We start from the raw sequence: 16,009 nt of genomic DNA on the forward strand, positions 1-16,009 counted from the left end.
ACTAAGCATAAGAACACTGATGTAGCTGGTGTTGCGAGGGGAGGGTATTTAGGACGAAGAACCAGCAGATCTAGTTAGATGTGCAGTTTTCAAAGCAGTGGGAAATGGACGCGCCAAATATGCTTAATTTGTTAGAAATGCACTAATGAGCTCGAGCCGGGTAGGGGGTGGGCAGCGGGGTGTACGAGAAGGTCTAAGGGATGCACAAGCAAGCTGAGCTTGAGGCTGCAGAGCAGCTCTGTCTCACTGGGAGCTGTCTGGGCAGTGGTGTCCCAGTGCCGTGCTGCCGGAACCGCAGGAAACCTTCGGGACAGATCCAGTACTGAGACAAGCTCCAGCTTACAGGGGCTGGGCTTTGCGTTGTGGGCAGCGGCAGATCTGGAAGCACTGATTACTGTTCCTTTCATCGTTTTCCGAGATGCACATGAGGATAACAGATCTGTTTTTCATGAGTTTGCGAACATTTAATCTGCATTCTCTCTGGCTGTGAGTACCTGGGGGGTTTTCCTATTTATTTATTTTTTGCCGCCAAAAAAACCCTACAGCTTGCATCCTTAAGAAAGAAAAAGAGGTGTTTATCATAACACTGCCTTACGTAAACAACAGGCAGACCAAAGCTTTACCATGTCACATCAGAGACTAAGGGATTTGGGTTTGGACCACAGAGATGGTCTTGAACGGTCTGTTCATCCTGCTGCCTCGCCAACACGGGCGTAACCATGCCCTACATGTGACCACAGCAAATCCAGCAGCTGCATCTGTTCCATTGCAGCGTTTGCGGCTGAGTTATCGCCCAGTGGGCCCCGTCAGGTGAGCTGCCCGCGGGGGAGCGGAGCCCCGGCCCTGCCGGGCCGCTGCGGCGCTGCTGGTGGCTCAGCGCTCCGTCGCGCCGCTGGCCGTTTCGGTGGGGAGGGACCGGCCTCTGCCTTGGAGGGAACCCCATCGGCAGGACGCGCTCCAGGCAGGGCCATTAAGTACGTTTGTTGCTGAATCACGCTGCGGGCTGCCAGCGTTGCAGAGAATTTACGTCTATCTTTTTCCGTCATAGACGTGGATGAAAGTGGAAGTGCTGTGTCTGATACCAACTCTGGGGCCACAAAGCCTCCTTTTTGATCCCTGCTGCTGGTGGTGGCACCTGCCTCCCATGTGCGTGTTTTGTGTGTGCTGCTTTGCTGGGAGAGGGAAGGAGTCGTCCTCGGGAAGCTGCGGGACTCTGTTATCTCCAGTAAGTCCTACCCTGAAGTCTGGACAGATTGAGTGTATTGCTACAGAGGAGAGAGCTGTGTAAGACAACTAATTCATCTCAGACTTGGCAAGTCTTCTCTCCAAGCTGGGCTGGGCTGGAAGCTGCATTGCCATTCATTCCGTGAGGATGCCAGAGACGCGCAGCCAGAGGAGGGTGTTAGGATTCAGCTGAAGGAGGTTGTTGTGCGACTAATCTTCAGTACAGATCAGCAGCCTTGACCGCCCGGTGTGCCGTTACACAGAAATAAACTCTGGTCGCGACCCAAGGTGTGTGTCATACACGACAGCTTTCCAGTCTGGTTGGAAAAACTCCTCCTGGGAAAAGACTAAAGCCAATGTTTTTGGCAATGGCTGAATTTTCAAGCCTTGTTTTAAGAAACTTTGAAAAAGGACTTGCTTCCTGGGAGCAGCCTGCGTTTAGGCTTTTTGAGACCAAATATTGCTGTGCATTCTTGAAATCTATGGTTTTGATCAATAATTTTGGGTTTTGAGCAGATTTGGAATTTGTCTGTGTTCTCTCGGACTTGGTTGTGCACCACATTATTGACTGCAGTGGCGGGGCCAGCAACGAGCAGCAGTTCCCAGTGGCTACTCCCCATCCCAACCTTGTGCGCTGCAAGCCAGGAGGATTTCCCCTGCTTCCCCGGGCAGGCGTGCCCTGTGGCAGGGCCGGCGGGAGACCTCCCGCAATAGCTGTGCTTTCCCGGGAGCTCGGTGCCGCTCGGCTCTGCAGCACAAGGCTGATCTGGACCTTCCTCTGCTCTGACTTGTGCTGTTATCTTCTGCCTTTTGCTTAGACGAATTTATATGCAACCCACTGCACCCAAAATACGAGCTGATCTACTTGCTCTTGGAGTATGAAGCAATAGTTAAATAAGTAGTCTGGATATTTTTTTTTTGTCATTTAAACAGAAGAAACAAGTTCAGCTTTGACCATGCATGTTACATTTTAATTTTTTTCTCATGCCAAGAAATACAAAGAAAGTATATAAGATATACCATATCATCCTGCAGAAAAAGAAACATTTATCAGCAAAGAGAAGCGCCCAGCTGCAATTCCTGATGTGTTCATGCTGAGTGTGAAACACGGCTCTTCCAGTTTGGCTTCAAAACAGGAGGAGCCGGTGCATGGACGGTGGTGACGGCAGTGGGGACCCTGCACTTCCACGCAAAGCATCGTCTCCTGGGCACCATCTAACGGGGGCACCTGCTCCGAAGTGGTATCAGGGTTGCCTTGGTGAATCCTGCACACGTTCCCTTTCTGATGTTTCTTATCCTGGATGGGTATTTATAGGTTTGAATTTCGCTACCTACTGGTGTCAGCAAATGCTTTACAAATATTCCCACTTTGAAAAGGCTGCTTTCCCCCACCACCCCCTTGGCTTGTGCCCAAGCGTGGGAGTCTTCAGTCCAAATCTAACTGTCTTTGCCAAAATTAAAGGATGTATGCTGAAAGAAAATCGACCTTAAATCTGAAATTATTTCAGCTTGACTGTGCAGCCCTGGCTGTGGTCCTGTGATAAGTAACAAAACGATAGGGCAAGGTTGGGGGTATCAGGAAAAAAGAAATAAAGTCATGGGACCAGCATTGGGTGCATTTCTGCAGCCTCTCCCTGGACTCAGATCGCATGGAAATGGAGTTTTAATTTTATCTAAAAGGCAGGATCTGCTCCCCTTGTCTACATGGAGAAGTCTGTATTTGGAAAGTCAACTACCGCAGCGGTACATGCCGGGGGCCGCAGCCAGCCTGGGTCAGAGCCTTAGAGGACCTACGCCCCTTTCAGCGAAGCCCAGCAATGGCATCTCATTGCCAACGGGACCTGTCCTGGATTAAAGGAAAGGCAGAGGATGGGAGGGAGGAGCCTGTGAGATCCGTGCATTGCTCTAGGGGTAGAAATGCTGAGGGGAAAGCATGTTAAACTCGCAAAGATGGGGAGAGGGGCGTAAACTGGAACGGAGTGAAATACCGACCAGAAAAAGCCAACTCATCATTAACGCAGCAAACTTTGAAATCAAATCTTTTGTTGCTTTCTCTCCTCCCTTTGTGCTCAAATCCCTTTGGTCTCCTCTGCAGGCAGCCGGGTGGGTACCAGCCAGTGTGTTGCTGTGAGCAGCTGACTCGTGCTAGACCTTTCCTGACCGTCGGTCGTGGCGTCCTACGAGAAGGTGGTATGAAACCAAGCTAGCTCGTCTGCTCGGCAGCAGCAAACCACTCGTTCAGCTTAAGCCTTCGATCTAGCATTGCTGTACGCAGCAAGGGCTCTTCTGTGCCGCTCCACAGAGCCCAGCTGTCCCCCAACCCTGGGGAGAAGAGCCCAGGGACAGCAATGCCAGAGAGGTGCCATCAGCCATGTGCTCTGCTCATGGACTCTTCCCGAGCAGTGCAAACTGTGTATTTATATCCCACCAGGACCTCACACTTGTCGATCGTAACTCCTACTTCAACTTACATTTAGAGACGTTTCCCACCTTCTCCATCTCTTCAGCGAGCTATCCTCCTACCAGCTCAACTTCGCTGTCAGGTAAGGCTGGATTGCCACTGCATCGCTTGGATCTCTCGCCTCTCCTTCACCAGGGGGTAGAGGTTGGCCAGACCCTGAGGATTTCGTGACTGTTACCGGTGCGAACACATAGAGAACTCGATTCTGACGTGCTTAGAGGAGGCTGCAGCAGGTGGCAAAGAGCTGTGGCATAAGTAACAGGGCTTGTTTATGGGGATGGAGAGGGAAAGTCATTTCATGACATAGTTTTTGTGATCGCCCACCTGTGTGCTAAGAACAAAGTTACGGAGAGGAGCGGTTGTGTCTGGATGTGGGAAAAAAGACGCTTGCGCTTCAGTGAACAGTTAATCAGCAAAAAATCATGAGGGATGCTGTTGTTCCCCAGATGTAGACCAAAGGAGGAAACTTGTCTGTTGGTGGCCTCAGGATGAAGTTCTGCCATGATTTAGCCCCTCATAACGCAACTACAGGTGAAGTGTACGCCAAGGGTTGGGGGCTCAGCAACGTCTTCCTTCGCAGATACAAGCTAATGTACCCAAAAGAGCCAATTGGGCAGCTGAGCTGGGATAAAACCATGTGTGATGTGGAGAGCAAGGACCTAGTGGCAAAACCTTTGCAAAATATCAGGCTGCAAAATGTAGGGGGAAGCTGGGGGAGAGTAGGGAGACGAGGCTTTCCAGCGAACCCTGGGGAGTTTGGTTCTCCAGCACTGGAGAGCCAGGTTACAAGGAGAGAAAGAATTTTGTCAGGAGTAACTGTAGGGGCTTTCCCCTGGATTTAAGCGTAGGATAAGAGCCAAAAAGCTGTATTCAAGAGTGCAGAGCAGTGCAATTGTATCTAATTAGAAAGAAGATTAAAAGTGAAAGGAATTTAAGTCTTAGTTTTTCTTTTTTATTATACTTAATAATGAGATGAGAAGCAATTGCCTCAGCAGCCCAATGATACAGGCTACGACAGGAGGCATAAACCACGTTTAGGTGCATGCAATAAATCATCACCGTGGGGTTTTTTTGGGAAAGCTTCTGCCTTCTCCTGCATTCAGGTGAATTCTGGTACCTCTACTGCTCTGTGCTTCACCAGCCTGGGACTTCTCCCAGCAAGGACCGTTGCAGCTGCCTCGCAAAGCCCCCTCGTTCCTACAACTGCAGGTATCCCAGTCCATTTTGAAGTGTAATGTATGTTTGCCTAGATCCCTTTGGAAAAATCAGATTCAAAGGAAATCTGTATTCATGCATGGTTCTATTAAGGAGGAGAAAGAAAAACGGGTTTCTTTTTGGAGCTGTACGGTGCATGTGACTCTGAGCAACTTTGCCATCCGTGCAATTAGAGCAGCGTAATGCTAACCCACCTCGTGGGGGGTGGCAAGGTTTAATCCTTTAAATGTGGTAAAGCACTTTAGATGAAAGGCTTTATATAATGATAAAAGAGTGTTTAAATTCTTACTTAATAAATACTTGGCGCTCTCAAGTACTATAACTCATTGCGGCAGTTTTCCCTGAATGTCGGCTCTTCCTGCCCAAGGAGGAGCTTGCTCGGCTCTTACCATAAGCTGAATTTCAGCAGCTTAAAGAGCGAAGGGCAGAGGATGCACGGACAGGCAGCGCTGCCCTTAGGTATCTCAGGAAAAAATAATGCATGTTCCCCAGCAAGCAGCTTTCAGGTTCGAGTGTTAAAGAAGGAAATGTTTGGGGGCTTTGATGGGATGTCATCAACCATAAGATGAGAGTTTGAATCTCCAAGGGAGGGTTTCTGATGAGCTCGGGAAGAGGAGCTCTGGTGCCAGGGGGGACCCTGGCAGCGGCTGTGGGTGGGAGCTGACACCCAGCAGCGCTCAGTGGCCTCTGGCTGCTGAAGCTCACAAAAAATGAATTGCAAAAGAAAAGTTGCAAATTTGGTCCATTTTAGAAGCCAATAGTTTGTAATAAAGAGCTGGCAAAGGGGTGGATGGGAATGGAGCCCGAGAAAGTGCTGTAGTGGTGTGCTATTGCTGTGAGTCCCTGGAATCCCTTTTAATGTAGAGAAAAATGTTAACAGTGTGTCTAGGGGATTTGGCTTTCTTACCCCCGGATTCAAATAATGCTTAGCAAAAGAAAACGCTTTAAAGAGGAGCAATCAAACAGGTGACAAGACAATTTTCACAGCAGTGCCTGTGGTTTTGCCCATTAGTTACTGCAGAGTAACTACAGCGTGGATATACAGCGGGCCACTACCCTGTGCTAGCCCCACGTGCACACACGTGCCCACTCACTCCAGAGAAGAAGTTAGTGCCAAGCAGTTATCACGTTGTGAAGTTTCTTATGGTGTGCAGTAGATTCTCCATGTAGACAAGCCCTCAGAAGCGTTAGATTTGGTCTAAGGTTTGGGGTTTTTTTTCAGGAGATTGATGGTAGGGAGCAGAAGTGCCCTGAAGCACCTTATTTCTCAGTGCAGTCCATGTTTCTAGGTCCCAGGCTGTCGGCTGGAGACAACAGAAAGGCCGGGGAGTGCAGCTCTTGGCCATGTACTTGTGCCCGCAAAGTTTGATAAAAGAGAGAGGCTCAGCTAATACAGAGCCAATGGATATGGCCAGAAGCCGTCTACAAAGCCTGAATAAAATAACAGGCAATGAAACCTTGCATAGTCTGGGTGGCTGGATAGAGGACCAACCCCGGTAACAACCTGCGGCAAGGATGGGGAGGGGGAGGAAGAGGGGATGGGGCTGGATGGAGGCTGGAGGGAGCGTGGCGGGATTGGATCCGGTGGGAAATGGCGGAGGGAGCCGCGCAGCGTGGAAGACGTGGCGGGACACGGGGTACCTATAGGCAGATGGGGAGGAGCAAAGTCTATTTTCTTGCTATGTTAAATATAAAACATTAAAAAATAGTACTACTTGTGGAACTGACCCCAGCCAGCTCTGGGGATGCTGGAGATTTTCAGAGGCGCAGAAGAGCGTGTGAGGGGTGCAGGGACTGGAGCAGGGATCTTAAACTCTTCCGTGCCTCTGAAAATCTCCTAGAAGGCTGTAAGCTGAAGCCCAAAAGGGTCGGGGAGATGAGCACTGACAGTGGCGGGGGCTGGATCACGCTGAAGCTTTTGTGGATTGGACATGACATGACATAAATGTGTAAGTGGGTAGAACGGGCTCTCCGTGCCTTGGTACTGCTGCTACAGATTAACCAGGCTCTTTTCTCAGCTCCACGAGTATTAACCTGACTTTGGGTGCACAGAGAGAGAAATGTGTGGGTTCACAGAGAAAGCATTATTTTCCCTTCCATTAAAAACCCCACCATGGGATCGGGGTGAGGAGGAGCCTGGCGTTCTCATGCAGCAACATCCTGCTCTGCCAGCTCTGAGATCTGCCCTAAGCGCTAAGAGAGCTTGTAGGAACAGACATGGAGAACATTCCCAAAGGCATGCAAATGGTCATTGTCTCTTTTTTTTTTTTTTTTTTTTTTCATCAAAAATACAAAAGCACCCACCACATCCTCCAGCTTCTGCGGCTGCGTTTCTTTCAGAGCAGAGCCGTGGTCCTGCTGCAGCTCTGCTCTCCCTCCTCCTCCGTGGAACAGCTCTCAGATCCTGATGGCAGTTTGAGCTCTGTGGTTTTTTTGTACAGACGGAGAATTTGACGATTTAAAAACCAACAACCCCCCAAAAATTCAGTGACTTGTGCCAAAATTCTTAGGAGGATTCCTCAAAATGTCCTGTTCTCGCCTTAAATTTTTCTCTTAAAATAAGCTTCGTTCTTGAAACTCTCTCCTCCTCTTGTACTTTAGTTGTCTCCCCACTCCGTGAGTTTTGCTGGAGGGGAATGAGGTAGTGGATTTCCCCCTTCTCCTCTCCGCTCGGCATCTGATGGCCTTTCCCATTCCTTCTTGCGATGTTTTTTTTTTTATCCAATCACTTGTACAAACTCATTTCCAAGAGGCGGTGAAGTAGAAGCATGCGTTCCTTCAGACGGCGCTCCAGAGCAGGCTGTCTAGGGCTGCCCACCTACACTGTGACAATTTTTTGTTGCAAGGCTGAAAGTAAAAACCCCAAAAGGAAAGTTGTCTTCCTCCTCTTCGAGGTATTTGCATGCTAAAACATCTTCTAGGAAACTGTAAAATAAAGAGAGTCTTAGGGCAGCTTCCACTAGTCACAGATGTTTCCCTTTTGCTCTTGGTTTGGGCTTCATGTGTTTCTGAGGTTCCCATTTGCCTGAGCTGCATGCTGGTCATGCTGGTTTGGCAGGTGGGTTTCTGTTTGGGAGGTTCCCCAAACATTTTGCGATTGCATTTCTGGGCAGGTTGATTTGTGTCCTGAAACCCTTCAGTTTTTACCCCACTACACACTGCTAAACCCACCACAGCCTTTGCCAGGGCAAGACCTTTCGCCAGAGGGACCTTGTATGGTCACCACTGCGCTATGGGACAGCACAGGGGGGACTTTCCATTCTGGTCATTTGAACGGTGTGTGTTGCTCCTGCAAGGAGCCCGTTCTCCAAGGGGTTTTGCATATGTGTGTGCAGCTGGTGATGGTCAAACCAGCCTGGACCCTACAGGTGCTTAGTGCCCTACCACTGCAGTTGGGGTGGGAATGGAGCACCAGCTGCCCTAGGGTGGTGGTGGATGGTGGGCAGGTGTATCCTCTACACTGGACTGGAGACAGGAGCTGTGTGAGGTTCCTGCTCTAGCTGGGCTGGGGAAAAGAGAAGGAGATGTTACCTCTGACGCTGAGTGAAATGTAGAGCACGATGATGATGGTCCCCAGGATAATGGAGACGATGCTGAGCAGCCTGGCCATGCGGCCGAGTCGCCGGGCTCCGTCCATGTCCCCTTGCTGCCCGCTGTTCCTCGACTGGGGGGAAACACAGAAAGAGGCTCTTGAGAACGGCCGCGGCTCCAGGGCGACTCACTGGCTGTAGTCCCCAAAATGAGAGCTGCTGCGTCGGCGGGGGGCTGGATCTGCCCCCCTGGGCTCTCACAGGACGGCACGCGTGTGGCCTCTGCGAGCCCACGGCTTTGACAGCCTGTGGTCCTGCTAAACCAACATGCCCGGAGAAGCCCACCTGGGATGCTCTTCTGCGTGCCCTGGGTAGCAGCTGGACTGGCTCAAGTCTGTCCTGTGTTGGAGTGACTAAGGAACAGCCCCAGCATGGGACAGGAGGCACAGTGCAGCCCCCGCCAGCAGCAGCCCCTCTCTGACTCTTTCATGGAAAACCCTGAAATTCTTGACCCCAGAGCAGCTCTCTTCTAGGGGACTGCATCCCCCAGGGGTACCGCAGCTCTCTTCTAGGGGACTGCATCCCCCAGGGGTACCGCAGCTCTCTTCTAGGGGACTGCATCCCCCAGGGGTACCACTGCACTTCTGCAGCTTGTGTGCAGGAAAAGCATCCTGCCTCTCTCTTCTCCTGCAAATTTATGTATTGAGAAGTGATGTATATTGCGAGTTCAACTATCACTGACAAACTGAAAAAAAAAAAAAAGCAGTGACATTGCCAAAGCAGCATGTGGCCTCTTTGCTGGCCGCTGGAGCTGAATGTGTGTGCGAGAGGAACGGGCCTTGATAAAGCGGGCAGTAACTGCTGGCTTTCATCTGGTGACGGGATGTGCTTTGGTGCCTCCGCCTTACCCTGAATTTCTGCACCAACATAGATGGGTTGTGTTCACCATCTCTGTTTTTAAGCGCAGCCCTCCTACAGTGAATTCCTGCTCTTGCGTGAGCTGGAGGGAGAGAAGGAATAGTCCATATAGCTTCTCTGTTCTGCTTCTAGTTTCATGGTGATTTCCCCTGCTGCTCTATTGATTTCTTCAGGCAGCTCAGTGAAAGCTTTCCGCTGCTCTGTAACTAAAAGAAAGGGCTCCCTGGCTGTGGCAGGGCGGAGGAATAGGACGGGGGAAGGCACTAGTAGGTGCCTGGAAATTATTGTGTGTGGACTGATTAAGGGACGAAGAGAGATCCCCAAGAGTTGGAGCTAGAACAGGACTTGCCTGGCGCTGATGTTGGTGGGCACTGGTGTCTTAACGGGAGGCTCTCGGTGGGATAAATGGCAGCGGTCCTTGTCTTTGGGAACAAGTGGCAACCCAGGGTGGATGGAGAACACAACTTGGAGGTTCCCTTGGAAACTTTGCTTTTTGCTGCTCAGCCAGGGCTGGCCACCCATGGGCTCGGCAGAGATCCAAGACCCTGGGGGCATCTCCAGGGGGGTTAGTGAAGCTTCCCCAGGGTCTGCCCAGCAGCGCTGCCAGGGCCACGGCTGCAAGGGGCTGGATGGGTTGAGCAGGATTTGGGCTCATACCCAAAGAGGAAAGACAAAAGACTGGATGAGCATGGGCTGACCAAGCCCTTGCCTGGTGCCTGGCGGGGCAGCGAGGGTGATGCTGTGGCCTGACTCCTCTGAGTGTCAGTGCCAGCTCTCCTACTGCCCTGTGCTCAGCGCTGCTGACCTGCTGGGCAAGAGAAGCCTCCACCTATGCCAACCACACACAGCAACCTGAAGACCAAGCACAGCTCATCAGAAAAAGTATAATATACAGACGCATCGTAAACTTTCAGAGTAAGTGATTAAATAAGAACCGATCTTGTTTCTTGCTCTTGTAATTGGCAATCATTTGGTTCCCAAGTGAAAAACACTGAAAGTAAGAGTTCCTGGTGAAGGAGAAGCATTACCGCTGAGGGAAGAGCCCAAAGTGCTCCCCAGCCTGCCGGAGCGAGTGATGGGCTTCCTGCACTTGGCTGAAGGAGGACCTAGCACTTAGCAGAAGGGCAGCTGTGCGGTACCACGGCAGGGTTATTACGGTGAAATCACTCACCGTGCGTCAGCATTCGCTGCGTGTGCGGTGGAGAGGCTGGAGCCCCTCCATCAGCAAAACAGGAGCTCCCTGCTCGGGAAGAGGCAGACCATCTGCGACTACTGCGTTTCTCTGGACTGAAAGGCCTTCCCGAATTCATGCAGAGCCTTTCTGCCTCCTGTGAAACCCATTGGGAAGCGGTTTTGGAGAGAGGGAAAGTGGATAAGGAGTTTTAAGGTCCATCAGTAACATTTTCACCTGGTTGGGAAGGCTTGGAGTGGGGGGGGAAGAGAAGTAACACAGGCTGGGTAGAGACCAGGGCAAGGAGGAGGGAGCCCAGCACACAGGTCTGTCACCTTGATCCCCTGGAGGAGTGGGATAAAACTCCCCTCGACCTCACTGGGGGTGCGGTTTTGTAGATGCTTTAACTCCCTTGGAGCAGTTATTCTTTCTTTAGAGATGCTTTTAAGTATTTCACATTTTTACATGGGTTAAAGGCTTCTTCCCCTGCCTGTCTCCAGCCATGCTGCCTCGGCAGAGCTGGGTCCCAGGAGAAGAGGGAGATCTGGGGCAGGCTGCGGAGCCGGCAGCTCCCTGTGCCCCGTACCGTGTGCCGGCTCCTCCCTTTGGAGTGTGGCTGCTAAAACTGGGGAAACCCTGAGTTATGCTAGTTAAAGAGAGTTAAAGGTGGAAGTGTATTAAAACAATCTCTCTTTTCTTTCAAAAAATGTCTATCTTGGAAATAACAACTGCGCTGGAAAGGGTCCCCTGTCAAATGTTTGTTTGTTTTAGAGAAAAAAAGAAAATTAAGAGCCAGGAGGCCTAGCCCAGCTCCAGCACTAACCGTGAAACATCATTGAGAATTCCAGTGAACAAATACTTGGTATTTCTGCCCCATTTCCCATTTGTCCTGCTTTAATACCACTACCCTCTTGGCAGCACCATGACCAAAAAGGTCCCCAGCCCCAGCCTGGGCTGCACGCTGGCTGCTGCTCCGTAGTGCTCAGGCAGGTAAAATGCAGCTTTGAAGGCTTCCACGTACTTGTTTTAGTTTGCAGCACCACGTAAATAACGTAGCAGAGCCTCAAACAGGCGGCTGCTTCCACTGCATCCCTGCAAACATCCCGCTGTGCTCACGTGCCACCCTGTGCAACAACGTCCCCACCGCTGACACCAAGAGGGCTCAAGACCTTGTTCCTTCTGGTCTCCACAGCACGTTTGACAGACAGTATCCAAAACCGATGGGACGCAGCCAAAAGCCTATTTTTGTTACAGAACAGGAGGTGACAAAATGAAGCCTCATGGGCTGGTGGTGAGAGATGGGGAGAACGCAGTAGCCCAGGGACTGACAGGATCCCTGCCCTGCTCACTGGCAGCTTCCAACATTTGGGATTTTTAGGCTCAGATTTTTGTAAGAAGTGTCATATTTTTGCAGAGTGTGGGCTAGATTGCAGTGAAATACGCTGTTTTAGCTGTCTTCTAGGGAAAATATATAGGCTAACGAATTCAATATATTTATCACTACAGCTTCTGGAATTGTTTACTGCTCATTTATTCTGAACAATTATGAAAAATACATCAGCATTGGCACGGGGTGTTTAGCAAGCATTTGTTACTGTACATATGTTATTCATCGGTGTGGAACGGTTTGATTATAGCTCTCTAGTATCACTAATCCTGTGTTTTGCTTTCCACATAAAAACATGAACATCTTGTTTATTAATCGAGACTTGCCGAGGCAGCATAGCTCAGGAAGGCTGGAGGGCTACGGGGGAGCGCGTCCTGCGTGCGTGCGTGCCAAGGGACTCCGCGTTACAGCGGGGTGTTAGAAAATCTGAAGGACCCTAGAAGTGGGGCTGGAAGGGCACGCTGTCCCGCAGCACCCGTGCAGCCAGGTAAGTCCAGGTGATTCAAGAGAGTTATTAATTTTACCTATTTTCAAACTGTTATCTGTTCAAGTTACTGTTTAGAAGGGTTTTTTTCCATAATAGATCACCTAAGTTGTCTTGTTGCAAATGAAGGCAATTACTTTTCTGTGCTGGTCCCAGGGACAGAGAAGACGAATCGTCACCTCCTCTTCCCCTCAATCTTTCCCAATTTATGAACCGGCTTTGGATGCACTCTGCTGCATTCCACCAGTTACTCAGAATAAATCATTAATCCTTGACACTTGCGTTTTGTTGAAGAAAACATTCTGAGAGACATATAAGTCAACATCAGACTTAGACAGATGACTGTGCCATTTAAAATGAGTAAGGATAGTTTGACTTCTCCCACATCTTTCGGGAATGACAGTACTTATTTTGGACACGAAGTGCTCTGCAGAATTGTGCTTGGCGTTACTTTATGCTGGTTCTGGCTGGATTTCCCTTTCTTTTTCACTTCATTTGTTCGGGGTTTTGTACGCTGGTAAGTGACCTCTCTGCTTCTTCCCCCGATGTGGCTGCATTTTGGTAGGAAGGGGAAGGGATTCGATAACTGCAATACAGCGTGCGTGTGTGCGGTACCTGGCCCTGCCCTGCACTCCTCTGAGATGGGTCCCACGGGGCTGTGCTGCCCTTGTGTCCATCAGCCCTTCTCTCCGGCCCGGCGAGGGACCCGAACCCCTTAGTGCAGCCAGGTCCTTACTTGGTCAAGAAAATGCATCCAAGGGTCAGTGGAGGAGCCTCCAGGTAACTCGCTTCCACAAAACCAGCGTTATCAGGAACAGGCTGGGGGCTAGAGCAGTTCTTTTGTTTTCCACCTCTGGCCATAGGCCCTGCTGGGATCTGAAAGCAGCTTTTGAAAAATGATTTATGAGACACTAAACCCAAAAGCATTCATTTGCTTTCCTCTCTGGTTGCTGCTTGTTACCCAGAAAAAAGCTTTCATGTGCAAAAAGTATTGACTTAGGAAAGAAAAATACAATCGCAGAGCTAAAGGAGCGTCAGCACGTTGTAGAAAGCCCCCCCTGCCCACCCAGGCGCCGGGAATCGCAAAAACCTGGTTCCTGCTCAGATTTGCGCGTGGTCAGGCACTGCTGGGTTTTATTGTGTGGGGAGACCTAAGCCTGTGGGAGCCTCGGGGGCCACTGGGAACTAAATTCCTCCCTGGTGTAAGCAGGTGAAACCTCAGCTGAAGCCCCAGGAGCTGCTCCTGCTGGCAGAAGGACCCAGCCAGATGTTTCCTGGCTCCCCAGGGTCAGCACGGAGCAAGGATCACTCCTCGTCCCGCTCCGCTGGCACGGTGCGGGGGTCCCTGGCTGGCGGGCGGGGGGATGTATGCAATAGTATAGGCATGGCCAGGACTAGAAAGGGCAGTAATAAATTAAGTGTCCCATGGGACAGGGAGTGCAGGGGCGACTGTGAAGGGGCCAGAGGATGCACGCTGGCTACTAATGTGCTGTGTGTGCTAGAAACCTTGTCCTGGAGAACAAGCTCATCTGAGTGCGCCTTCTGCCCCGGCGGCCCCAGAGGGCTGGAGTCGGGCATCCCCTTCCCCAGCTCTGGGTGGGCACTGGGCGATGCTGTCAAGGGCCTTGGAAGCAGAGGGCAGCCAAACAGTCTTATTGCCTTGATGGTCCTGACTCCCTTTGTGTTTAACACAGTAAATACACACCGGTACCTCGCTGTCTAGCTGTATTAACTGACTCCTGCTCTTTTTTCACTATTTACTGTTCTACTCCATGGATCTTATGTGGCCCAAGGCACATCCCCACTGTGCTGGAGGCTCTGACGCCTGCAAGGGAGAGTGTGAGAATCTATTTTGCATGAAGGCTAATGTGCTTGGAAAATCCCCGTGAGAGACCTTGTTTATTACCATGGATATGCAATACCCAGCTGCTTTCCCTCTCCTTGCAGCGCAAAGCCAAACAAGGCTGGCTGCCTTCCCCGTATGCTGCCTAAACAGGCTCCGCCACACAACTGTACTACGCAGATGACAGCTGGCACTGGCAGAAATGATGATTCCTCCTCAAAATGGAAACTGGTCTCTCTAGAGGGCTTTCTGTGGCAACTGCCGGTGTGCGTCTTCAAGTTGTTGGAGGTTTTTGGGGAAGTGCTGGCTGAAGGTGCCCCTCAGTGTATTTCTGTGTGGTAAGCAGGTAATTGCTTTCCCCGAGCTGATTTTCAAAGAAAAGATTTGCCTCCATTGCAAATCAAGGGCATAAAAGATGCCCAGAGGCTGTAAAGCAGTAGGGCATCCTGATGGCTAAGGCGGTGGCCGTACTTGCAGGGCTGTGCGGACAGAGCCACCTGTACCTGAGATGGGTGGGAGGCCGGCTGGCTTTATCCTCCCCTGCTCTGATGTTGGTGTATTTGCTGAGGTGTGGGGGATGTTGAATGGATAAAATTGCTTCTCCAGGGCAACTACAAGAGCTGCAGGTGCAGCCCGTCCCTTTGAAGTGTCTAAGAACAGGAACCAGCTCCCAGCCAGGCTCTCCCCAGTGCTGCAGGGCTGGGCTCGGCTGCCGGGAGGTGTGGACGGAGCTCCCTTGTCCTTGCTTCGCCTCGCAGCTCCTTCCCGGGGAAGCCCGGCGAGCGAACCGCTCTGGACCGCTGCCTGGCGGCAGGGACCGGGCTCCCCCCGGAGCCACCGGGCTTCCCGGAGCCACCGGGCTTCCCGGCGCCCTGCCTTGGGTGCGCCCGGATCCCAGCCCCAAATCCCGGTCCCGTCCCTCCCCATCCCGCCGCCTCTCCGCCCGCTGTCCCGGGCTCGGGCGCCGGCTCTGCCGGGGGGGTCCCCGCCGGCTCGGAGAGCCCCTGCCCGCCTCCAGCCGCCTCCCTTCCCCGGGCCCCGAGGGAAGCGTCCTGCGGGAGCCGAGCCGCGGCACAGCCCGGCCGAGCTGCGGGAGCCGTGCGGGCTCCTCCCGCCCCGGTCCCCGCCGCGCCCCGGTGCTCGCCGTCAGCCCCGGTCCCCGCCGCGCCCCGGTCCCGCCGGTGCAGCACCGCGGACAGCTCCGGGGCGGCCCGGCCCCCGGCCCCCGGCCCCGCTCCGGCCGTCGAGGGCGGCGGCGGAGGGAGCCGGGCGGGCCCGGGGCGCACGGCGGGTCCCGCACTCACCATGATGGAGAAGACGAGGGCCACGACGTTGATGGGCCAGACGGGGCAGAAGCAGGAGAAGATGGCGAGCACCAGGTAGTCCCGCGGGCGGCCCTGCTCCGGTGCCGCCGTGCTGGTGGCCGTGGAGGAGGCTCTGCCCAGGCTGAGCCGGGACGGCGAGAGCGGGGCCGCCTCCAGGTGCCCGACCGACACCGACTTGTAGGCGAGCCCGTGCCCGTTGCGCTCCGTCTCGCCGGGCAACGCGGCCGTGAAGGATTTGGAGCAGCGGAGGCCCTTCTCCTCCCGGCCCTCGGTCGCCGCCAGCAGCTTCTCGGTCTCCTGGAAGCGGGTGGGCAGCACCGAGCCCGAGCCCGAGCCCGAGCCCGAGCCCCCGGGCGCGGCGGTGCCGCTCGCCATGGCCCGGCGGAGCGGGCTCCGAGCTCGCCCCGCCGCCGCCGCTCTGCGCTCGGTGCCCGCCGCCCCGCGGGAGGCC

The 16,009-nt window shown here is 52.6% G+C and overlaps 1 protein-coding gene across 1 annotated transcript; it reads right to left on the bottom strand.

The window, feature by feature from the left end:
- Window positions 1-7,817: 7,817 nt before the first annotated feature.
- TRARG1 (trafficking regulator of GLUT4 (SLC2A4) 1) lies at window positions 7,818-15,933 on the bottom strand (the record flags this gene model as incomplete). The annotated part of the gene is made up of 3 exons (XM_082328119.1): window positions 7,818-7,825; window positions 8,432-8,564; window positions 15,538-15,933. 3 exons carry the CDS (start codon window positions 15,931-15,933, stop codon window positions 7,818-7,820), a joined length of 537 nt encoding a protein of 178 aa, XP_082184245.1.
- Between the last annotated feature and the right edge of the window lie 76 nt (window positions 15,934-16,009).

This window comes from Platalea leucorodia (assembly GCF_965183815.1).
Source record: "Platalea leucorodia genome assembly, chromosome: 16".
Classification (NCBI taxonomy): Eukaryota; Metazoa; Chordata; class Aves; order Pelecaniformes; family Threskiornithidae; genus Platalea; species Platalea leucorodia.